Source organism: Ochlerotatus camptorhynchus, unplaced genomic scaffold (assembly GCF_037179485.1).
Source record: "Ochlerotatus camptorhynchus isolate MF236.1 unplaced genomic scaffold, CSIRO-AGI_Acam_v1.1 ptg000878l, whole genome shotgun sequence".
NCBI classification, from domain to species: domain Eukaryota; kingdom Metazoa; phylum Arthropoda; class Insecta; order Diptera; family Culicidae; genus Ochlerotatus; species Ochlerotatus camptorhynchus.
Window position 1 is genome coordinate 71,264 of NW_027041334.1, and position 20,304 is coordinate 91,567.

At 37.0% G+C, this 20,304-nt stretch overlaps 1 protein-coding gene across 1 annotated transcript; it reads left to right on the top strand.

Moving 5' to 3' along the window:
- The first annotated feature begins 7,097 nt into the window (after positions 1–7,097).
- On the top strand, positions 7,098–19,972 carry LOC135715366 (uncharacterized). The gene is made up of 7 exons (XM_065238679.1): positions 7,098–7,331; positions 7,394–7,524; positions 13,226–13,612; positions 17,195–17,503; positions 17,566–17,907; positions 17,970–18,123; positions 18,178–19,972. Exons 1-7 carry the CDS (start codon positions 7,223–7,225, stop codon positions 18,621–18,623), a joined length of 1,878 nt encoding a protein of 625 aa, XP_065094751.1. The 5' UTR covers positions 7,098–7,222; the 3' UTR covers positions 18,624–19,972.
- Positions 19,973–20,304: the final 332 nt, after the last annotated feature.

The window sequence follows — 20,304 nt, forward strand, 5'->3', positions numbered from 1 at the left end:
AAGCGTTTTCTTGCACAGAAAGGGCAAGATTTAGTCTCCACGTTGTGGAAACCGCACTTGTAGCAGAATTTATGCTTGGGGCGCTCGCACTCAGATTGGTGATGACCTGGAAGGCGACAGTTATAACACATGCCGGGCTTGGGTGGAATGTACTTATCCAGTAAAACCTTCAACCCATCAGACACAGACTTTTTACCGTTCTCCTCATCTCCAGACTGCTGATCGCGTGCTGGCTTTCTGTCTCCTTTTTCCCTATTTGGTTTATCCGCTGCTTTCTGATCCGATCGAGATTTAACTGACTGACCTCCATCTCTGCTTGCTTTCGATTTCGTATCTGATCTCAATTCATTAACTTGGGGACGATTCCTCGAAGGTTGTTCATCTTGGTTACGGGTCTCATACTTATACCAAAAAGTGGCATCCAGTTTGCAACCAAAAAGTTTCAGATCTGCGAGATTATCAATTTGAGCAGCTACTACATGCCCTTTGTAATCCGCTCTCAAATTTCTAAACACGATCTCAAATTTCTTTTTTTCTGAAATTGGTTCCGTTAATGAATTGAAAATTTTTTGAATGTCAAAGAAGAAATCCTGAAACTTTTCTTTAGATCTTTGTTTCCTGTCTACAGCTCTAAACTCACTCACGTGGTCGTGATCCGGGCTCAAAAATTCCTTTTTCATCTCGGCCACCAACTCTTGCCAAGACGAAAAATCCTCATTCTCCACCCCTTGCATAAACCAAACTTTGGCTAGGCCTGAGAAAAGATGGATCGCTGAACGAAACAATTCCTTATCGGAGACGTTTTCCGATTTCGCATAAAATTCCACTTCCTTAATGAATCGCATCAAACCTTGACCTCCGTCCCTACCGTCATAACGGCGTAAATTCCAGTCTGACACTGGTTTTGTTCGCCGAGTATTTGGGCCATGGTACCTATGTTTTGATCTCCTCGGTGGAGATGCGGACAATGACGACTCAGACACTGAATCGGATCAACAACTTTATTATTTGGATTTGAATACTTACTCGACAGATCAAACCTATTGATGATGATGATGGTCCCACCTCTAACCCCTACAAAGGTTTGAGCTGGACGAGTTATCTTTAAGATAATTAAATATAAACATTTTAACCAGGTTTGCAAACAAAATCGAGCTGGTTACAATTACAGATATAAATGTCCTGTTAAATATGCTATAGGCATCAACCAAAAACATTCAAAGGTGTAACTAGTTATCAAAAGTCCAAGTATAGTCCTCGACAATACTTCCATTTACACGTGACCTGGGATTTACACGTTTAAGCTTCCGCAGTGCCAGGACTATATCCAAGGAAACGACTTCCAGCCAACCCTTTACTAATTCAAGGCTTTTGCCACAATTTCCACGTATTAGTCATTTATACCTGTATTCCGCGCGCGAGGCTCAAACCATCGTAGACTACTCAAAGCTATTTTTACTATTACTACTACAAAATCAAAAAACTAAAAATCCATCATCACCATCGAGGCAAACAATGTAGTTTTTTGTATATGCTACACCAATTACTAAAATGTCTTTATGACAGTCTCCATACAAAATAATCCGTTAGAGATAACTTTGTCAAGATACATGATTTATCCATTCATAAAAATTTAACTGCTCAATAAACAGCTTTTACATGTGAAATGCAGCGTCTCTTGAATTCTGTAAGTGTAGTTGCACGCTTGATGTGTCTAGGCATCGAATTGAAAACATTTATACCTTTGAAAAATAATGAATTTTGTGAAGCATTATTCAAAAGATGTGGTGTTCTTACTTCATCCGCGTTTCTAGTGTTATATCTATGAAAATCACTTCCTCTTTCAATCCGATCACACAAATATCGAGGCAGCAAACCGTTAACTACTTTAAAAATGAACACCATAGTCAAAAACACAATTCTTTGCTTCACTGACAGCCATTGCAAAGCGTCCAGCATAAAAGTTGAGGAAGTGAATCTATTACATCTTAAAATCAAACGCATTACTTTATTCTGCAAACGCTGTAATCTCGATATTTGTGTTTCATTGGCCAAAAATAAAATGGATGGGCAAAAGTCTAGATGAGGGGAGATGATTGATTTGTATAACTGTATTTTACTACCAATAGTTAAATCGTTTTTCAAGCGACATAGGATTCCATACTTCTTGGCAATTTTCTTGATGACATTGTCAATATGAGAATTGAACTTGAGTTTGTCATCAATAATCACGCCAAGATATTTAATTTCCTGAACGCGATCAAGTGTCTCATCATCAATAACAACAGAGACATCATCATCTACACGATTCCGCGAAATTACCATGAATTTAGTTTTACTTATATTCAATTTCAATTGTTTATACTTCAACCATCTACTTAGAGAACGCAAATCTTCATTCAAGCGTGAAACGGCTTCTTCTAAATCTTTAGCTGCAATGAATAACACAGTATCGTCAGCAAAAAGATTAATATCACAAAACCTTAAAACTCGTCGCATGTCATTAATATACATAATAAATAAAAGGGGCACTCCAAGGTCATTGTCAACGGGACAAGATACAAAATCATTAAAAACAGTCCTTTGTGTTCTGTCAGATAAATAGCTTTCAAACCATTTGTATGCAGAATCCGAAATTCCAAAGCGCTTGATTGTTCTCAACAATAAGGGCCTAGAAATTGTCTCAAAAGCGCGTTTTAGATCCAAAAACACAGCAACAATCGTATCTTTATGCTCCAAATTTTCTTTCCATTTAGCTAACACTAAGTTTAACGCGGTTTCACAAGAATGGCCTTCCCGGTATCCCGATTGTTCCGGTATCAACAAACAGTTACTATTTAAATATTCTAACAGCTGGCCTTTTACAACAAGTTCCAAAATTTTCTCTAATGTGTGCAACATGTTGATGGGACGAAACTCTTCGGCTTTAATCGTCCCAGCAACTTTTTGTATAGGAACAACTAAAGATTCTTTCCAAATATGCGGCACGTGCCCAGATTGCAATGATTGATTAATAAGGTCCCGCAGAGTGTGTCGAATGACATGAAAGCAATCTTGAATAACTCTAGCATTAACATTATCTACTCCAGCCGTTTTTCCTAATGAAAAGCAAATATTTTTAAGTTCATCTAATGTAATTGGGTGAAAACCATTAAATCTACAATTACTATTAATCGGCTGTTTTATTTCGTCCGGTTCATTGATCAGTTCAATAGATTGATTGATCAGTGAAACGCTCTCGACGAAATAGTCATTAAACTTAGAAGCAATTACTTGTTCTGACTGTTCTAATATGCCATCAAAAGTTATGGTCCGCGATTTACAATTACTAGGCTTCATCAAAGATTTCAAAATTTTCCATAACTCTTTGCTGTTGTTTTGATGCTGATCAATTTTCCTCTGAATATATTCACATCGAGTTTTCTTAATCGATTGTGAATATTTATTACGCACGACCGTGTACCTATTCCAATGATTATCACTATTAGATCTACAAAACTTTTTGTACCATTTGTCCCTCTTACGTTTAAGACGCAAAAGATCCAAATTGTACCAGCTGTTCGAGTTTTTCAAAGAAACAAACTTTTGTTCAACTAATTTATTGGTACAAGTTTTCAAAACGTTAGTAAGAACAGCTGCATCTTCATCTAAAGTTCCGGTAACTAATGGAAAATCCACGCTTCTCTCAACAAGATTCGAAACAGCTTGCTTCGAATATTTCCTCCAGCACTTCAATTTTACAAAATTATCGTTATCGTTAACACTGTCTAAGAAATTAATTACTACAGTTTCATGATCGGTTATTTTCAAATCAGCTTGAGTAACTGAACTGACAGAATCAAAATTAGAATAAACATGGTCAATCAAAGTTCTACTGTGCCGGGAAATACGCGTACATTCACTTACTAATTGTTTTAAATTAAAGAAATCAGCTAATTGCTTCAGATGGATCGAATTGCTAGTATCATGCCAATTAATGTTAAAATCACCCGCAAGTATATTTAATTTACTAGAATCTAAAAATGTCTCGAACCAGTTCTCTAAAATTTCAATAAAACGCTGATTACTTGAACTGGGAGAATGATACAAAACACCATAATTACCCATCTTCATGCCACGTTCAACTGTAATGCCTAAGAACCAATTGCCATCAATAACTTCGTTTTGGCGAATATTGAATTGAACTGATTCTTTGACATAAATAGCAACACCGCCAGTGTGCCTCGAATGTGACAAACAAGCAGCAGCTTTATATCCCGGAATGCTATACTGATCAAAAGATTCAATTTCTACAATATGTGTTTCTGCTAACAAAACCAAAAGTGGACGATTTTCTTCTACAATCTGACGTAATGTTACGTAGTTTGTAGATAACCCCGCAATATTCAAATATAAAATCTCTAATTTACTCACATTACTACTGGAACTTGATTGCTATTTATTGAAATGTAAGCTGCTTTTTTTCTGATCATATAGTTTTTTATACACAAAACAATTAGAACTAAATGCTGCGTGGTTGACGTCCAGATTTAATTTACGCTCCTTATTAGTTTTTAAACAATTAACGCATTTCAATACAGTTGACGTACACTTAGAGGTGCTATGTTGTTTGCTGCATCTAGAGCATCGTTCGCAATTTTTGCAATCCGTGCTTTTGTGCCCAAATTCTCCACATCTGAAGCATCGCAAAACATTAATCGCGGGAACTATCGAGCACCGATCAAACCCTACATTTACTTTTTTCGCACATAACAAACATTTATACGTCTCGATATCGACTTCAATCACAACACTAAACTTGTTGTAAGTGAAGCGTGGATTTTCAAACATGTTAACTACTTTTACATCATTAATTGCGATGTCTTCATTTTGACTTTTTAAGAAGTCAATGAAGACATCGGAGGAATACTGATCGCTCATGCCCACCACTTTTAACATTGGCACCGATGTGGGAACAACAGCGTTGTAGTTTTCACCCAAATTGCTTTCAATGCCCTTTTTCACCTCATTTACATTGTATCCTGTTGCACACTCAACAATAATGGAGCCATATTCAGAATACGTTCCTTAGACTTCTGGCGAACTGTTCTTGCTCCGGACGGTTTTGCAATACTGGGTGAAACATACGAATCTGAAGTTGGTTGTTCCAAAGTTGACCGGAGCAGACGACGCGATTGACTAGCACCTGAATTTGACGGCTTTGATCCTTCTGCAACCCGTGATTCCCCGTCGGTATCATCTGTCTGTGTCTCTTGTGACACACGCTGTACATTCGAAGGAACTGGAAGACCTAACTGTAACTGGGTCAGGGAATCTGTAATCTGCAGCATCACTTCCTTGCGAATCGAATCAATCGGAGAAAACATAGTGAAGAATGTGCTGTACAACCGACGAATAGTACCTAGAAGCCTGTCCAGATCTTCTAGATCAATTTCCTCTTCGGCGGCACTTTGAATGGCCGAACATCGAGCAAAATAGTGCACTAATCGTGTCCCTAATGCCTCCCTAACGCCTTCGAACTCCTTCCTCTTTTCCAAATAATCTCGAATTTCCTTAATCTTTCCATCGATCAACCTAATTTCTCCATCGACCGTACGAGTTTCACAAATTGCAAAATCGACTTCTTCCGGATCGCCTCTTTCCCTCTTCAACTTTTCCCGCAAACGTCTTCTGATTACCGACAAACTTTCATCTTTGACGAATTGAACTGCTCTAACCTCTAGTTCAAATTCAACCTCTTCCTTTTCCAGATGGTGAACCAAAAGGGTTCGATATTTTATCTGGATTTCAGAATCCATGACTGTGAATCTTTTGGGTGGTTGGAGCTTTCAGGACGTAACGAGTGTTCGAATCGTGGCTAGATCAACGTCTGTGCCCTGTCCAGACTCACTCTTATATCCAACTGTACTCACCCTTCTCAGTCGCGATTTGGTTTAATCGGACTCCAGGACGGTTTTCAACGCAGCCTTATAGCACAAACGAAGTGACAGACGACTAACTGGCGATGAAATCCATTTAAATAATGTGGTTCACTGTAATAGAATTTTCTTGGAAGCTTGTGCCATCATCCACCAGATGGGTTAGTTTTTTTGTTTTGATTTGAACAAAGTTGATTTTGTGTACAATGATTCTTTGACAGTGTGCAAAGAGTGCGTATCATTTTGTAATTTTTTTATGCATTTCAGTTTTGAGTAGAGTGAAAGAGATAGAACCAAAACATTCTAGTACATTTGGTGAAAATGCTAGTTCAATCTAGTAGTAGTGTTGCCATGTGGTACAATCCAGTAGTAGTGGTGTTGCCATGTGGTACACTGAAAAAATGCAATAGCAGGTTAGTCACCAAAGTTTTCGAGCCGCTCCGTCTGTCACTTCGTTTGTGCTTATAGATTCTAGGGCCCACTCGTTACATCCGGAACAACTCCAACAACCTAGAAAACTTCTCAGATCTGCAAAACAACATCGATTCCGTTTGATTCTAGCTAGTACGAAAATATCGAAAATATCAACTAACCGAATGAATATCAACAAACGAATGAACAGCAACAAAACTTATAAAATGATTTAGTGAAGACCAAGGGTCCTTCATTGTTATTAATTGATCTGTTTCGAATCCTCCCAAATATAACATGCAACATACTTAGAAAAATATTGCTAAAAACTAAATTGCCGTTTGAAGAACGCAAAATAATAAAAACTGATTTTTCTGTTTTTCCTCCCCGCAGTCGGAGTGGTGAGATAATGTAACCGATTCTGAAAGTAATTATTATATTTTTGTTGGGCGCCAATTTGTTACTCCTTTCTATACACTGAACCAAAACACCCGCCGCCCGTTGAATGAAATCTCATTCAGCGTCAAGCAAAACTAATGATTCCTGAGATTGAATGACAATCAAGTCGAATGATTTTATAATCAGCAATAAATTATTTTTGTTTACATTTAAAAATAATGTTTTTTCTATTTCATCCGATAATCAGTCATATATTAACAGGCACATTAAACGTATGTTTTTCATCATGAACCAAAATTAATATATTTCTTCATAGCCCCTTTATGAAAATCATTCTATTTCAGGTTTATCGTCATCTTTCGGTTATTCTTCATACCAGTTAGCAAATGGTGGCGAACAAACAACATTGTGACTGCGCGAGTTGGTGAAAAATTTAGAGTGATTTAATAGTGATTTGTGAAAAATTAGACTATGGTGATCTCGATGGTGATAATATGACATCCATGGACGAGAATACTCGAGTGGTAGACGAGAAATTCTACCACATTTACACCGTTGCCTCGCAAATTGGTATACCCGTAGCCACAGTTCTTGCATTGTTCGGTTGGTCCTTTGTTTCAATATTTCTCATATTTTTTATTAACTAGTTTCTTTATGTTTTATAGATAAACATTACCCCGCAGAATGTTTTGGTACGTTAACCGAAACCGAGTGGGAAACTGTCTTGCAAGGCACCGGATTGGAAGGCAAAGGCTTGGAAGTGTTCCGTCGGATAGTGGCGTGGAAAACTGCAGCGGTAATTATAACCTCACTTTTTATTATGTGTGATGGCTGAAGGTGTGATTTATGTCGCTTTTGTCTTGGTGTAGTACTAGTGTAGTGTAAGCGTCAAGAAGCGCGATTTATTGATAGCTCATCATAATTTGTTCACTCGATATCTACACCCTAAATTTGTGGGTGTACGACGTTGCAGACTCGGTGTAACTCGAGGTGTAACTACATCTCATATCCGAAAACGACATAACCAGTGCTCAGCGCGCACGAGAAAATAAGTTAACATTAATATATTCAATTAATCATGTTTTGTTGTTTTTGACATCATCCACATTCAGAGGGCCATTCACTTTCGAATGTATGGAAATGGTAGGAAACCATTTGGAAATGCATGAAAATTTTCAGTTTTTATTCATTATCGTCTTTATGAGCAGATTTAGATGCACAAAAATTGCACGAGTACATTACTATGGTGATAAGGTAAACACTCGTTTATTTCTTTCCTTCTGTGAAAGCATGCTTAATCACAAATCGTGGATTTTCTGATATTCTCCATACTGCAAAAAACTATTTTCCTACCACTGAAGGGGCGACATCTCTCGGATCTTTAGTATAGCTACTACTCAAATCATATAATTAATTATTCGCCTATACTGAAACTGCTTTTTAAAGTTTATGTGTGCACTAATAAACATCCCTAATCCCGTTTTTGTAACCAAACATGCAACCAAACCAAACTTGCGTAAATGCCACCCATTCAAATAACAGCATTGTCACGCAGGTGATAATTTTGACTACCCCAAGCTAGACCTCAAGATTTTATTGGTTTGCGTGGGTGGAATTTAAGCTTTGCAAGGAAAGCAAGCTGAACATTGCATGATGTCCTAAGTAACATGATTTGGAGGCGAACCAGCCTCAGGCTGAAAGCCTCCTTAATAAAGATTAATCAAGCAATCAATCCTAAGTAACATTGACAAATTCTCTTCGTCGACTTTCTCTTTGTATCCCCACGGCCATGAAAAGACATTACCAGGTATTTTCAGTACACAGATCGATAAAATAAGCTTTTATCTAACATTTAATATGACAAACACAACAAGAAACGGTTCTGTGCTCAACTTATTAACGAAAGAGAAAGTTGACGAAGAAAATCGATCAATGTTTAGAACCTAATGCAATGTTCAGCTTGAAAGGTGTTCCAAAGCTTTGTCAGCAAAAACTGACAAGTCTTTTCTTTTGTTGGCCGAAGTAAGTACCTTTTTTGAACCGTGCAGCAATCATCGAGGCAATCATAACAATAGTTTGCCTCAATAGATATTTACATATCGATTATCAGAGCTTGTAAAACTTGCAAGTAAATTGATAAATGTAATACTTTCAGTAAATAATTAGCGACAACGTTTGTTCAATACTATTAATTTGATATTCTAGTTCTATGATTGAGCTTTAAAATCATCGATATCAATTCTCGTGCTTTTAATCAGCGGTAATTGTAACCAAGCACTTTCCGCTGACGTTCCGTTGTCAATAGATTTCTTCTGTCCAGGATTGTAAACATAAGAATTTAGGTGTGAAATGATGATTCGTAAATTCAATCAAAGTAGCAGTGGTAGCAGTTCCCTTTACTTCAGCTGTTCTAAGTTTGCCTGAGTTTAAGCCACCGATAACTCTCGACAGAATTAACCAATATCGGAAACAGGTACCGTAAAACGGGGTAACATTGATAGTTTTTTTTAAAGTATATTCTAAATATTTTTTTACAGTAATGACTGTTTAAAACAAGTGCTGAGGATCCAAGAATTAATTCGTTAGTAATATGTTGAACGAAAATTTGCACTATTTTTTTTAGTTTTGTGACCGAACTTCAGTATTTTGATTTGGGGTTACTTTGATAATGCTCGATGAATGTAGAAAAAAAATGAGTGAAACTCAAACAATTTAGTTCTTTAAATATGAAACCACAGACAAAATGAAACTTTGAATGACTATATAATCAGAAAACTTCATTAGCAATAATAATACAACATTGAATTTGTGATGGCTATATCGGAAATACATTTCATAAGTCATGTTTTAAGTGCTTTTTGAAAAAGACGAAAAACACTAAGTGGTTTATTAATAGTTTTGTAAAATATGTAACACATACTATTTATAAACTATATACCATATCAACGGAAATACCCTACGCTACAATACCCGCATAAACGCGAACCATAAATTGACCTTACCTAAAATGTTCACGATATATTCCACGTAAAGTTGAGCGATAATACAAAACCATTAATGGACCTTACTGACTACCATAACCATTACCATTAATGTTCTCCAATCATAAGTAAAAACGTTCTTATATAGTTCTCTTTCTGAAAATGTATGGAGAAAACAAGAATTTGGAATGGTAATGGTTCTTAACAATCCATTATTTGTAAGGTCCAGTTCCAAAAAACCATAATACATAAGGTTGAAACTTTATCATTAAACGTTCATGTAATGTTCCATAACCATTTCAGTTAAAGTTTAGCAGGGATTATAAACAATTTTTAGCCATTTTAGGTAAGGTCAATTTAAGGTTCGCGTTTATGCGGGTATGGAACCAATGTTTCTTATTTGGAAAAAGCACAGCGAGTAAATTTATTCTTTATATTATACTATCAAAGTTACCCGCATTATCAAAGATACCCCGTTTTACGGTACATCCGATTGTTTTGATGAACAAGCACGAAATAAAAAAAAAGTCGCTGGTGGTGTAGAAACGGTGTTAGAACATTCAGGTCAATTAACCACTTCATTCGAGCAGCTTAAATTGACGTTTACTACCACTCGAACTTTGAAATAAAACATTATTTTGAGATTTTTTCTTCTAGAACCTCGAGAAAAGTAGCTAACATTTGTGCGTTCTATAAAAAAAATAGAAATTAGTTGGTCCGGTTTTGTGAAATCGCTGGTAGAAAGTCACGCCAAAACTGCTTGACAAAGTGGTCAATTTTTCTGGCATATAGTTCACCGGTATGGGAGGATTGACTGCTTCCGGTGGCTGTATCAAATTATATTATAGAAGCTATTGCACCAACCTACTTCCTGACCAAATATAGCTTTGATTTTCCAATGTGCCTAAGAGAAGCTTTCGCTCGTCAATAGTGAAAATATAAAATATTAAATTATTTATTTATTTATTATTTTTAAACAATTTTTTCAAAAAAGTTGTGCTTCAAAAAATTATTTACGAACTGCAATGAGTATTTGAATTTCTCATGGCCACATGCTGGTCCCCCGGAAGATCGTGAACATCCGTAAAAAAATCAATTTTATTAACCTGGTGACGGTAATCAGGGTGACCAACGAATTTTTATTATGAAATTCCTGATTTTTCCCGGTTTTCCAAGGGAAATTCCAAACATTTCTCGCTTTTAATATAGTCAACAATCCATAACTTGATGTCCACTAACTCGATATCGATTTATAGAACCATAGTAAAAATTAATTTCATGTGATTCTATAACGCAATGGTCCCTTCACTATCGAGTTTTAGAGAGTTCACTGTATTAAACAAAAACTTAAAGTGTTCATGATTACATATGTTCGAATTGATTTTTGGGAAAAACATCTTCTATAGCATTTTTGTATTAAAAAAAGCAATCTTTAAAATCAGGTTTTAATCCATTACCTAAGTTGTTCATCCCGCAATTGAGGATGAGCAAATAATAATTATGAATTAGTTAGTCCAGCATCTAAGTCAACTGAATGGGTGTAACCATAGAGGTAACTGTATACAGTGAGATTTTGAATTTTTTTTAGACATTTTAAAGTTGATATAAATGAGATCTAGTAGAAATTCTTCGAGATTTCGGAGCAAGAAAATATTTTAACGCTCCGTAGCCTATACGCATACAAAAACATTAATTTTGAAAAATATCAAGATTTACTTCCAAGGTTATTCAGCTAATTTTGAGTTAAGGACTGATTTTTTTTAGAGTTTTGTGACTTATGAAAATCTTCGTGTAAAAGATAAAGAAACAGAATTGGAATTTGTTTTCTTCATAAATCTGGAACTGAGAAAAATACTCATTAATGGTGGTAAGCTCCAGCCGGTATTATCCTCGTATTAAATCCTAATCAAGAATGTCCGGCTGGTTTGATGTCGACATCAGAGTTAATCGACATAACTTTGAGCAAACATTTTGCAGATCATACAAACAGCGACGGTATTAAAAGTTAATCCGAGTTGGAGCTTACCGCCATAAGAGTATTGTGAAAAATTTACAAATAACTTTTTATAGATTTTAGGAAAGTTTTGGGTAAATTTGAAAGGAATTTAAGGTTTTATTCTAAAGATTTACTAACCAGGATTCTTTAAAAAATCTAGGAAAAAACACCAAAGATAGTTCCAAGCAGAACTCCATGACTTTTTGAAATAAAGTTTTAAGAAATTCTTAGATTTCTCGAAGAAGAAAGGATTATTCTTCTTCTTCATAGCATTTTACGCTTATTGTATATTGCATACTAGCTTATTGCGTGCCCTCAACTTAGTGTTCTAGATGCACTTCCACAGGTATAAATTGAGAGCTTTCGATGCCTGTACCATTGGTGCATTGGTGTAATTGTGTGGCAAGTCCAAGCATACTTCTATCATAGAGGTAACTCCATAGAGGTAACTCTAAGACTAGAAGGTCCCGAAATAACGTGCTCAACTTTTTGACTCAGCTCTGGTACTCTCTTCGGTCCCAAGCTAATCGATTCACCCCTCGAAACATAGGAAAAACCAATAACCCCTCATTTTATCTGTCAACCTTTCATAGCAAATCAAAACAAACATTGTGTAGTAGTAGAATTTCGACTAGAATGAGGTATGTTAATTGTTTGCTTGGGACCAATAGGCTAGTCAAGTAGTGAGCCAATTTAAAATCGTTAGTTTCGTATTGATTGTTGGTAACTCTAAGACTAGTAGGTCCCGAAGAAACGTCCTCAACTTTTTGGCTCAGCTCTGGTACTATCTTCGGTCTCAAGCTAATCGTTTCACCCCTCGAAACATAGGAAAATCCACTAACCCCTCATTTCATCTGTCAAACTTTCATAGCGAATCAAAACAGACATTTTGTAGTACTAGAATTTTGACTAGAATGGGGTACGTTAATTGATTTACTTGGGACTAATAGGCTAGTCAAGTACTGAGCCAATTTAAAATCGTTAGTTTCCACCGGTTGTTACTACTCCCTACCTTGTACATGGCATTAGCGTCACTGGAAATTAATCTTTCGATTAAACAAATTTTCAATTTTATTATGCCAAGAAAAACAACACATAATTTTATAAAGTTAAAGTTGATCAGTTGCATTTTGTTGTGCACATATTTTATTTAATGAAAAACCTGGCATGATGGCTTAGTCGTTAAAATGTAAAAAACAATTGCAACTGATTCACTAAGAACCGTTTCAATCCATTAAAAAATATGTTTTGATGAGATTATTCACTGGAATTAACGTTCGAATTTCAGTTGCCGAAAATAGTCCAAGGGAGCCAACAATTACTTTACACTCAAATAACAGGTTTTACCGGTAACTTTTTATCTGCCACTAATTAGATAAAGCTAATTCGTTAATTAAGACCTAGCCTGAATTTGATAAATATATATTGTATAGGTATTATTTGTTATATCAAAATAAAACACATTATTAAGATTGATTGAAAAAAAAACTTGTAGTTCGAATAATTTTTTTTTTACGCAGAAAATTGCTCCGGATCAGTCCTGCATACCACCGTTAGAGTCGAGCGTTTACGTGTTCCAGATCACGGACGACACCAATGATAAACGAGGTTCTCATCCAAACCCGTCAACTTCAGACGGACATGCTCTGCCGCACCAGGAAGTAAATCTCATGACTTTCTCAGAAGTGGTTCCGCCTGAACCCGGTATCTTAGACCCCAGAACATCATCTAATGAAGATCCAGAAGAAGAAGATGATGGTTGTGCTGAAGAAGATGGTTCTTGTGACACGATGGTAATGTGTAATGCTGAACCAAGCGGCAGTATTGGATCCAATGAGACGCAGGATGTATTAAGTACTTCACACACTGCTCGACACGCTGTACATCACAACCAAGATTATGCTGAGGTAATTGCTTGATAAAATTCTTTTACGGGGATGTTAGAGTAGGTTTACATGTTTAGGTTATGACCTATATTTAGACCAGTACTAGTACCCCAGTTGTACTCCCATTCGTTGGGCTATAGATCATCGATATCGAAGTCAAACGTCATTTTTGACCATGGGGTTCTAAAATTTGAAAAATGTATCGGTTTTTATACATCATTTGAAAGAGCTTCGTTTTCTGAGCACAGTGATATTCTATTTGAACCCATACACTTTCACCTCGATTTTAAATCAAGATCTAAAGCAAAAGAATAACTTCACTGTTTGACATTAAACTAACAAACTGACAGCTGACTCCCTTACAAAGTGCCGCCGGGGGCGCCAAGATGTTGATTTTTGCAAATTTAATCGTACTTACTTAAAATATTTCCAGTAGTGTACCAAAATTCATGAAATTTTGAAAAAAAAAAATCCATTTTTGATTTCATTTCGAGGGGCTCATGGATGCATAATTTGCATTTTTAAGACGATTTTGATGATAAATAACAATCAAAATAGTTGAGAGAAAACTCATTTTCAGCTTTGACAGCTCAACCCAACTAACATTTCAGATTTCATGCTACTCATTATTTGCTACTCAGTATGACTTCTGATTGTTCTGAAGTTGATAGATTTCAGCATTATTATCCACCAATAAACTAAGCAAAACAACTATCTGGAGCAAGCATGTGTAATATTTTATTTTTTTTTTTTTTTTTAATAATTCGTTTATTTTTCCAGGCTCATTTGCTGTAGCTTTGCGGAGCCGATATTCATTGTTTAGATAACAAAATTACTTAAAACTAACGTTAGTAAAGCGGGGGCCGATTACTCGCGGCTATCTCGAGGTTAGGGGTAACAAATTGTAACAAATGGATGGCAGGGTAGGGATTGTGAACACAAGGTTTGGAGAGCAATGTGCTCTTGATCTCGAACTAGGCGACACTCTGATGAAAAAGACAAACATGGGGGTACACCGATGGGTAGCTAACAACTTGGGAGAACACAAGATGACACTAACTTCTAAATCCTCAAATCTATCCGTTTTAAAAACACATAAATTAAATTCAAATAGTCAAGGTCTCGGCTCGCCAAGACATCTCTAACGGGTATCGCGGGTTGTTTTCCTCGGGCCCTGAGGGATGTGGATAACTCAGATCTGGCAACACGGTGTAAGGTACACGACCAAACAACATGCTCGATATCGTGATAACCACTGCCACACGCACATAAATTGCTGCCTGAGAGCCCAATTCGATAGAAGTGCGAGTCTAACGAGCAGTGATTGGACATAAGCCTTGATATAACGCGTATAAAGTCGCGGCTCATGTCCAACCCTTTGAACCATGGTTTGTTCGACACCTGTGGGAGAATAGAATGTAACCATCTTCCCAATTCACCATCATTCCATTTTTGTTGCCAACTGATGAGGACTTGCTGGCGAGCAATGGAGAAAAATTCGTTGAAGGCGATTTGTCGCTCAAAAATATCGCCTTCCATAGCGCCCACCTTAGCCAATGAGTCCGCTTTCTCATTACCCGGAATTGAGCAATGAGCTGGGACCCAAGCTAAGGTGATAGTATAGGAGCAGTTAGATAAAGCACTCAGTTTAGATCGTATTTCAGGCAGGAAATACGAGGAGTGCTTCATCGGCCTCATTGAACGAATAGCCTCCAATGAGCTAAGACTATCCGTAAAAATGAAATAATGGTCAGAAGGTAGTGAGGCAATTCGCTCTACTGCGTAAAATATAGCTGCGAGTTCCGCAACGTATACGGAGCATGGTTTCTGCAGTTTATAGGAGGCGCTATGAAATTGATTAAATACACCAAATCCAGTGGAAGCATTTATGGTTGACCCATCTGTGAAAAATCTTTTATCGTTACTTACATGGTGGTACTTGATTGCAAAAATTGAGGGAACAACCATCGACCGATGGTGATCTGGTATTCCATGGATTTCTTGCATCATGGTCCGATCAAAATTTACAGAGGAACTATAGAAGGCTTGGAAGCAATCACGATTGGAGATTAATGAAGAAGGACCAACCTCCAGCGTCATGTACTCATAGTACAAACTCATGAATCTTGTTTGAGGATTTTGGTCGAGCAGCTTCTCAAACTGTTCTATTACCAAAGGATTCAATACTTCACAACGGATGAGGAACCGGAAAGACAGCTCAGCGAAACGATCTGTCAGTGGGAGAACACCCGCGAGTACTTCGAGGCTCATCGTATGCGTCGAGTGCATACAGCCAAGCGCGATTCGGAGGCAACGGTATTGAACTCGTTGCAGCTTCAAGATATGTGTTTTCGCCGCGGATTGAAAGCAGAAGCTACCGTACTCTAGAACCGACAAGATGGTTGTTCGATACAACCTGATAAGATCTTCCGGGTGTGCTCCCCACCAAGTTCCGGTAATTGTACGAAGAAAATTGATTCTTTGTTGGCATTTTTGTTTTAGATACGCAATATGTTTTCCCCATGTGCATTTGGAATCGAACCAGACACCTAAATACTTGAAAGATATACTTTGAGTGATTGTTCTACCCTTTAGTTGAAGCTGTAACTGTGCAGGATGATGCTTCCTAGAAAAAACAACCAACTCAGTTTTCTCCGGAGAGAATTCGATACCCAGCTTCATAGCCCAAGTAGACAAATTGTCTAAGGTATCTTGCAATGGTCCTTGCAGGTCCGGTGCACTTGGCCCTATAACGGACACAACGCCGTCATCTGCAAGCTGCCTTAGCGAGCAATTTTCATCAAGACAACCATCAATGTCTTTAACGTAAAAATTATAAAGAAGGGGGCTTAAACATGAGCCCTGGGGGAGACCCATGTAACTAATTCGTGAAGTTGTCGAGTTTCCATGAGAAAAGCTCATATATTTCTCAGACAACAAGTTGCTCAAATAGTTGTTCATAATTGTTGAAAGCCCACTATCGTGGAGTTTATCCGAAAGGACATCGATACAAACAGAATCAAAAGCCCCCTTAATATCCAAGAAAACTGAACCCATTTGCTGTTTTTGCGCATAGGCCAGTTGAATTTCAGTTGAAAGCAACGCAAGACAGTCGCTCGTTCCTTTGCCTCTCCGAAATCCAAATTGCGTATCTGAAAGTAAACCATTCGACTCGACCCATTTGTCTAGACGAAAAAGAATCATTTTCTCCAACAATTTCCGTATACAGGACAGCATCGCGATGGGACGGTACGAGTTATAATCCGACGCGGGTTTACCGGGTTTTCGAATGGTAATATTTTACTAATATGCTAATATCATGAGATTCATTGATCGAATCTCAGGATTAAAATTTAATTTTGTTATTAAAAGAAACCGTTAAAAAAAAATCGTGTGAAATAGGTCCATGCAAAAACTATCCGGTGGAATTTAAATAAAGTTCAGACAGTGGTGCACGAGGTGGCGCACTACGCAATATTTTTTTCATGAGAAATCGATTTTGTTCAATCATTAATAATTTATAAAAAAAATTATAGAGGTTTTTAACGTTATTATGTCTAGATGAAAAGTTATAAATTCAACTTTATTATTGTGTTTCATCAGATTTCATCAGGAGTCCTGCAACCAAGGATGGAGAATGAACCTGATATTGGCAACTCTCCCTTCTTCGCACCAGATGACCTCAATTTACTTCTGTCCACATCTGAAATTGGACAATCCATTCTTCGGAGCAGTTTGAAGGGGCCACTGTCCAAGGATAGCAAGAAAGAACTTGCGAGCATCATAGCGAATCATCACATTTCCCGTCACTCCCAAGGAAACAACGTAGGGTTGTGCCGACTTACCAAAGCAGTTCTTGAAAATTATGTCAACTGCATAAAGCTGCGGTTCCCAACTGAAAAAGACGATATGGTACGAGTAATAAAATTATATCTCTAACGGATATGTGTACATATTTGTTTACATATTTTCAGGTAACGTACTACATTCCGGCTGAACCACCGGAAAGAAAAAATCCTGGAGGATCAATTTACCAGGCTTACAAGCGCATAAAAAGCATGAAACGTGATCGACAACAAAGAGAACTACAACATGCGGCAAAACTAGCCTCAGCTAAAGAAAATAATGGAAATCCTCATCGTGCTGAACAATCCGAAGCTTACAGGTGGCTTGCTCTGAACAATACGCCATGGGAGACAGTAATAAAAATGTGGAAAATGTCTGAAACATCCCGATTCGATCATATGAAAAAGCTGAAACCTGCCGAGATCATAACAAAATATCGACACTATGCAGAACCTCTCGGATATCAGTTGGTAAGGAAGTAAATAAAAAAAAAACATAATTTCTTTAATAATTTTATTGTATGCTTTTCTAGATTGATCTCGATTATCATTCACTAGGATTTGCAGAGGGCATCCAAAACTGGCCCGAAGTTGTGAAAACATTGAAACCGTACTTTATTCTGAAAGTACGTGACCAGTTTTCTACAGCAGTACTTGAATACATGATTCAAGACGGAGCTACAGAAGGTTGGTTATTAAATATAAAAATTAAATAAATTGTTTATATCTTTTATGTTTCAGACATTCTTGTATGCTGCACGCTGATTTTACTTAACTGCTGTGTAAAACCGTGCAAGGTAAACAAAAGCGTCAGGCCAACAATACTCACTGCTCAGGAAGATATATTGTTGTTTGCTGAAACTGTGCAAAGTGGTTCGGATTGTATACATAAACTGTTTGATTCGTATGCGGCGCAAGGTATCGCTCCTCACCCAAAAATTATTGCAATCGGATCCAGCTACAGGAATCTATCTGGAGAGTTTTATGTCCTATTTGATCGTATTCAGTACAAAATTAATTCAGCGGCTCGGGCGGTAGATGTAATTATCAAGATGTGCAATGTAATGAACCAACCATTTTCGAAGGTCACCAAACTCGTATGGTATACTGTTGAAGAAGTCCTGTACAAAATTCGAGCACCCGCTCAGTACAAAGAAATCGAAACCATCAAAAAGCTACTAAAATGAGCAATTCAGTGCAGTGTTTCTATACCGGATGCCAACAGATATTTACCAGAGTAAATGATTACATTGCACACTTAAAAACGCACAATCTTGATAAACCACTTCGACTAGTATGCACATTTACCCATTGTACTCAAAAGCTAACGAATATGTATAGGTTTAGTCGACATCTTAAAACTCATTTATCTGCCAGAGACGATGATATGGATTGTGAGAAAAACCATGGGTCCATTAGGGAATATCTCACTTCCGTTAATAATTCTGAAACGGTAATGATAAGGCATTCATAAATTTATAAAATATGAACCATAACACCATTTTTTATTTTAGGAAACAACCTGCACGCAGGCAAACAATTCACTAGATGCTACCAAATCAAGCATACTACCTGAATCCTTGAGGACGATCGAACAGAAGGCGCTCAGTTTCACGCTCGATCTGCATAGAAGAAAGAATTTCACACGTAAAGATGTAATAGATGTTCAAAAAGAAATTAAAGTGATGAACACTCACCTAGAACATCTCATTCGAACATGTGCTCCGGCAGGAGCTGATCCTCAGACGCAGTATATATTTGATGTTATGTTAAGTAAACTTTCTACTCTTTTCGATTTTATTGATACTGAACATAAGCTATTCAAATATCTTAAAGATTTAGATTTAATGAGGAAACCGCAGAAGTTAATTGTTCAAAGTGGCAAGATGTTCGATATTGGCGAAGATAATGAAGAGCTTGAGAACAAAAAAGCGTGCCTGGTGTTGATGGATATTGAGTTCCAAATTAGAAAATTTCTCGAAAGCGATAACGTACTGAAAGAGTTAAAGCAACATGAGGAGATTCTGATGGGGAAATCAACTTTTTGCCACCTTGTCCATGGTTTGACATATCAAAAAATTAAATCTAAATATGCAGATAGATCAATCATTCCGATTTCCTTCTACGCAGATGAGTTTGAAATAAATGACCCACTTAGTTCGCACGTGAAAAAACATAGCATTTGTGGTCTCTATTATGGGTTTCCTACCCTTCCTGAGCAATATAGGGCGAAACTTTGTAATATTTTTGTAGCAGGAGCCATAAAGAAGGTTGATATAAATGAGCACGGAATAGAACAGTTTTTGGTCCATGTGATAGATAAATTTAAAGAATTGGAACTCAATGGTATTTTAATCAATATTAATGGCGAAGAACAACGAGTCCATCTTGTACTTATGCTCGTGCAGGGAGACAATTTAGGTATTCACCAACTGTTGAAGTTCTCAGGTTCATTTTCGGCAAATCATTACTGTAGATTTTGTAGAAGAGCGAAAAATTTATTATCTAATGACGATAGGGAATACAAGGATGATCTTCGTACCGTAGAAAATTATAATTTAGATATTCTACTCAAACAGTCATGTAGTGGTTTAGTATCGAATTCAATTTTCAACGAGTTACCTTCATTCCATGTGGTAGAGAACCTGTATGCTGATGTCATGCATGATATGTACAGCACTGGCGTTTGCTATTATGGATTTGTCGAAATTATAAACCATTGCATCTATAAAAAGAAGTACTGCACATTAACTCAGCTAAATAAAAGACGAAGGTCTTTGAACAATTACAGGCTAGAACAGGGATTGTCGAGGATGCCAGATATAGATGAAACAACTATTAAGTCGAAGAAATCTGTCTCATTGAGAA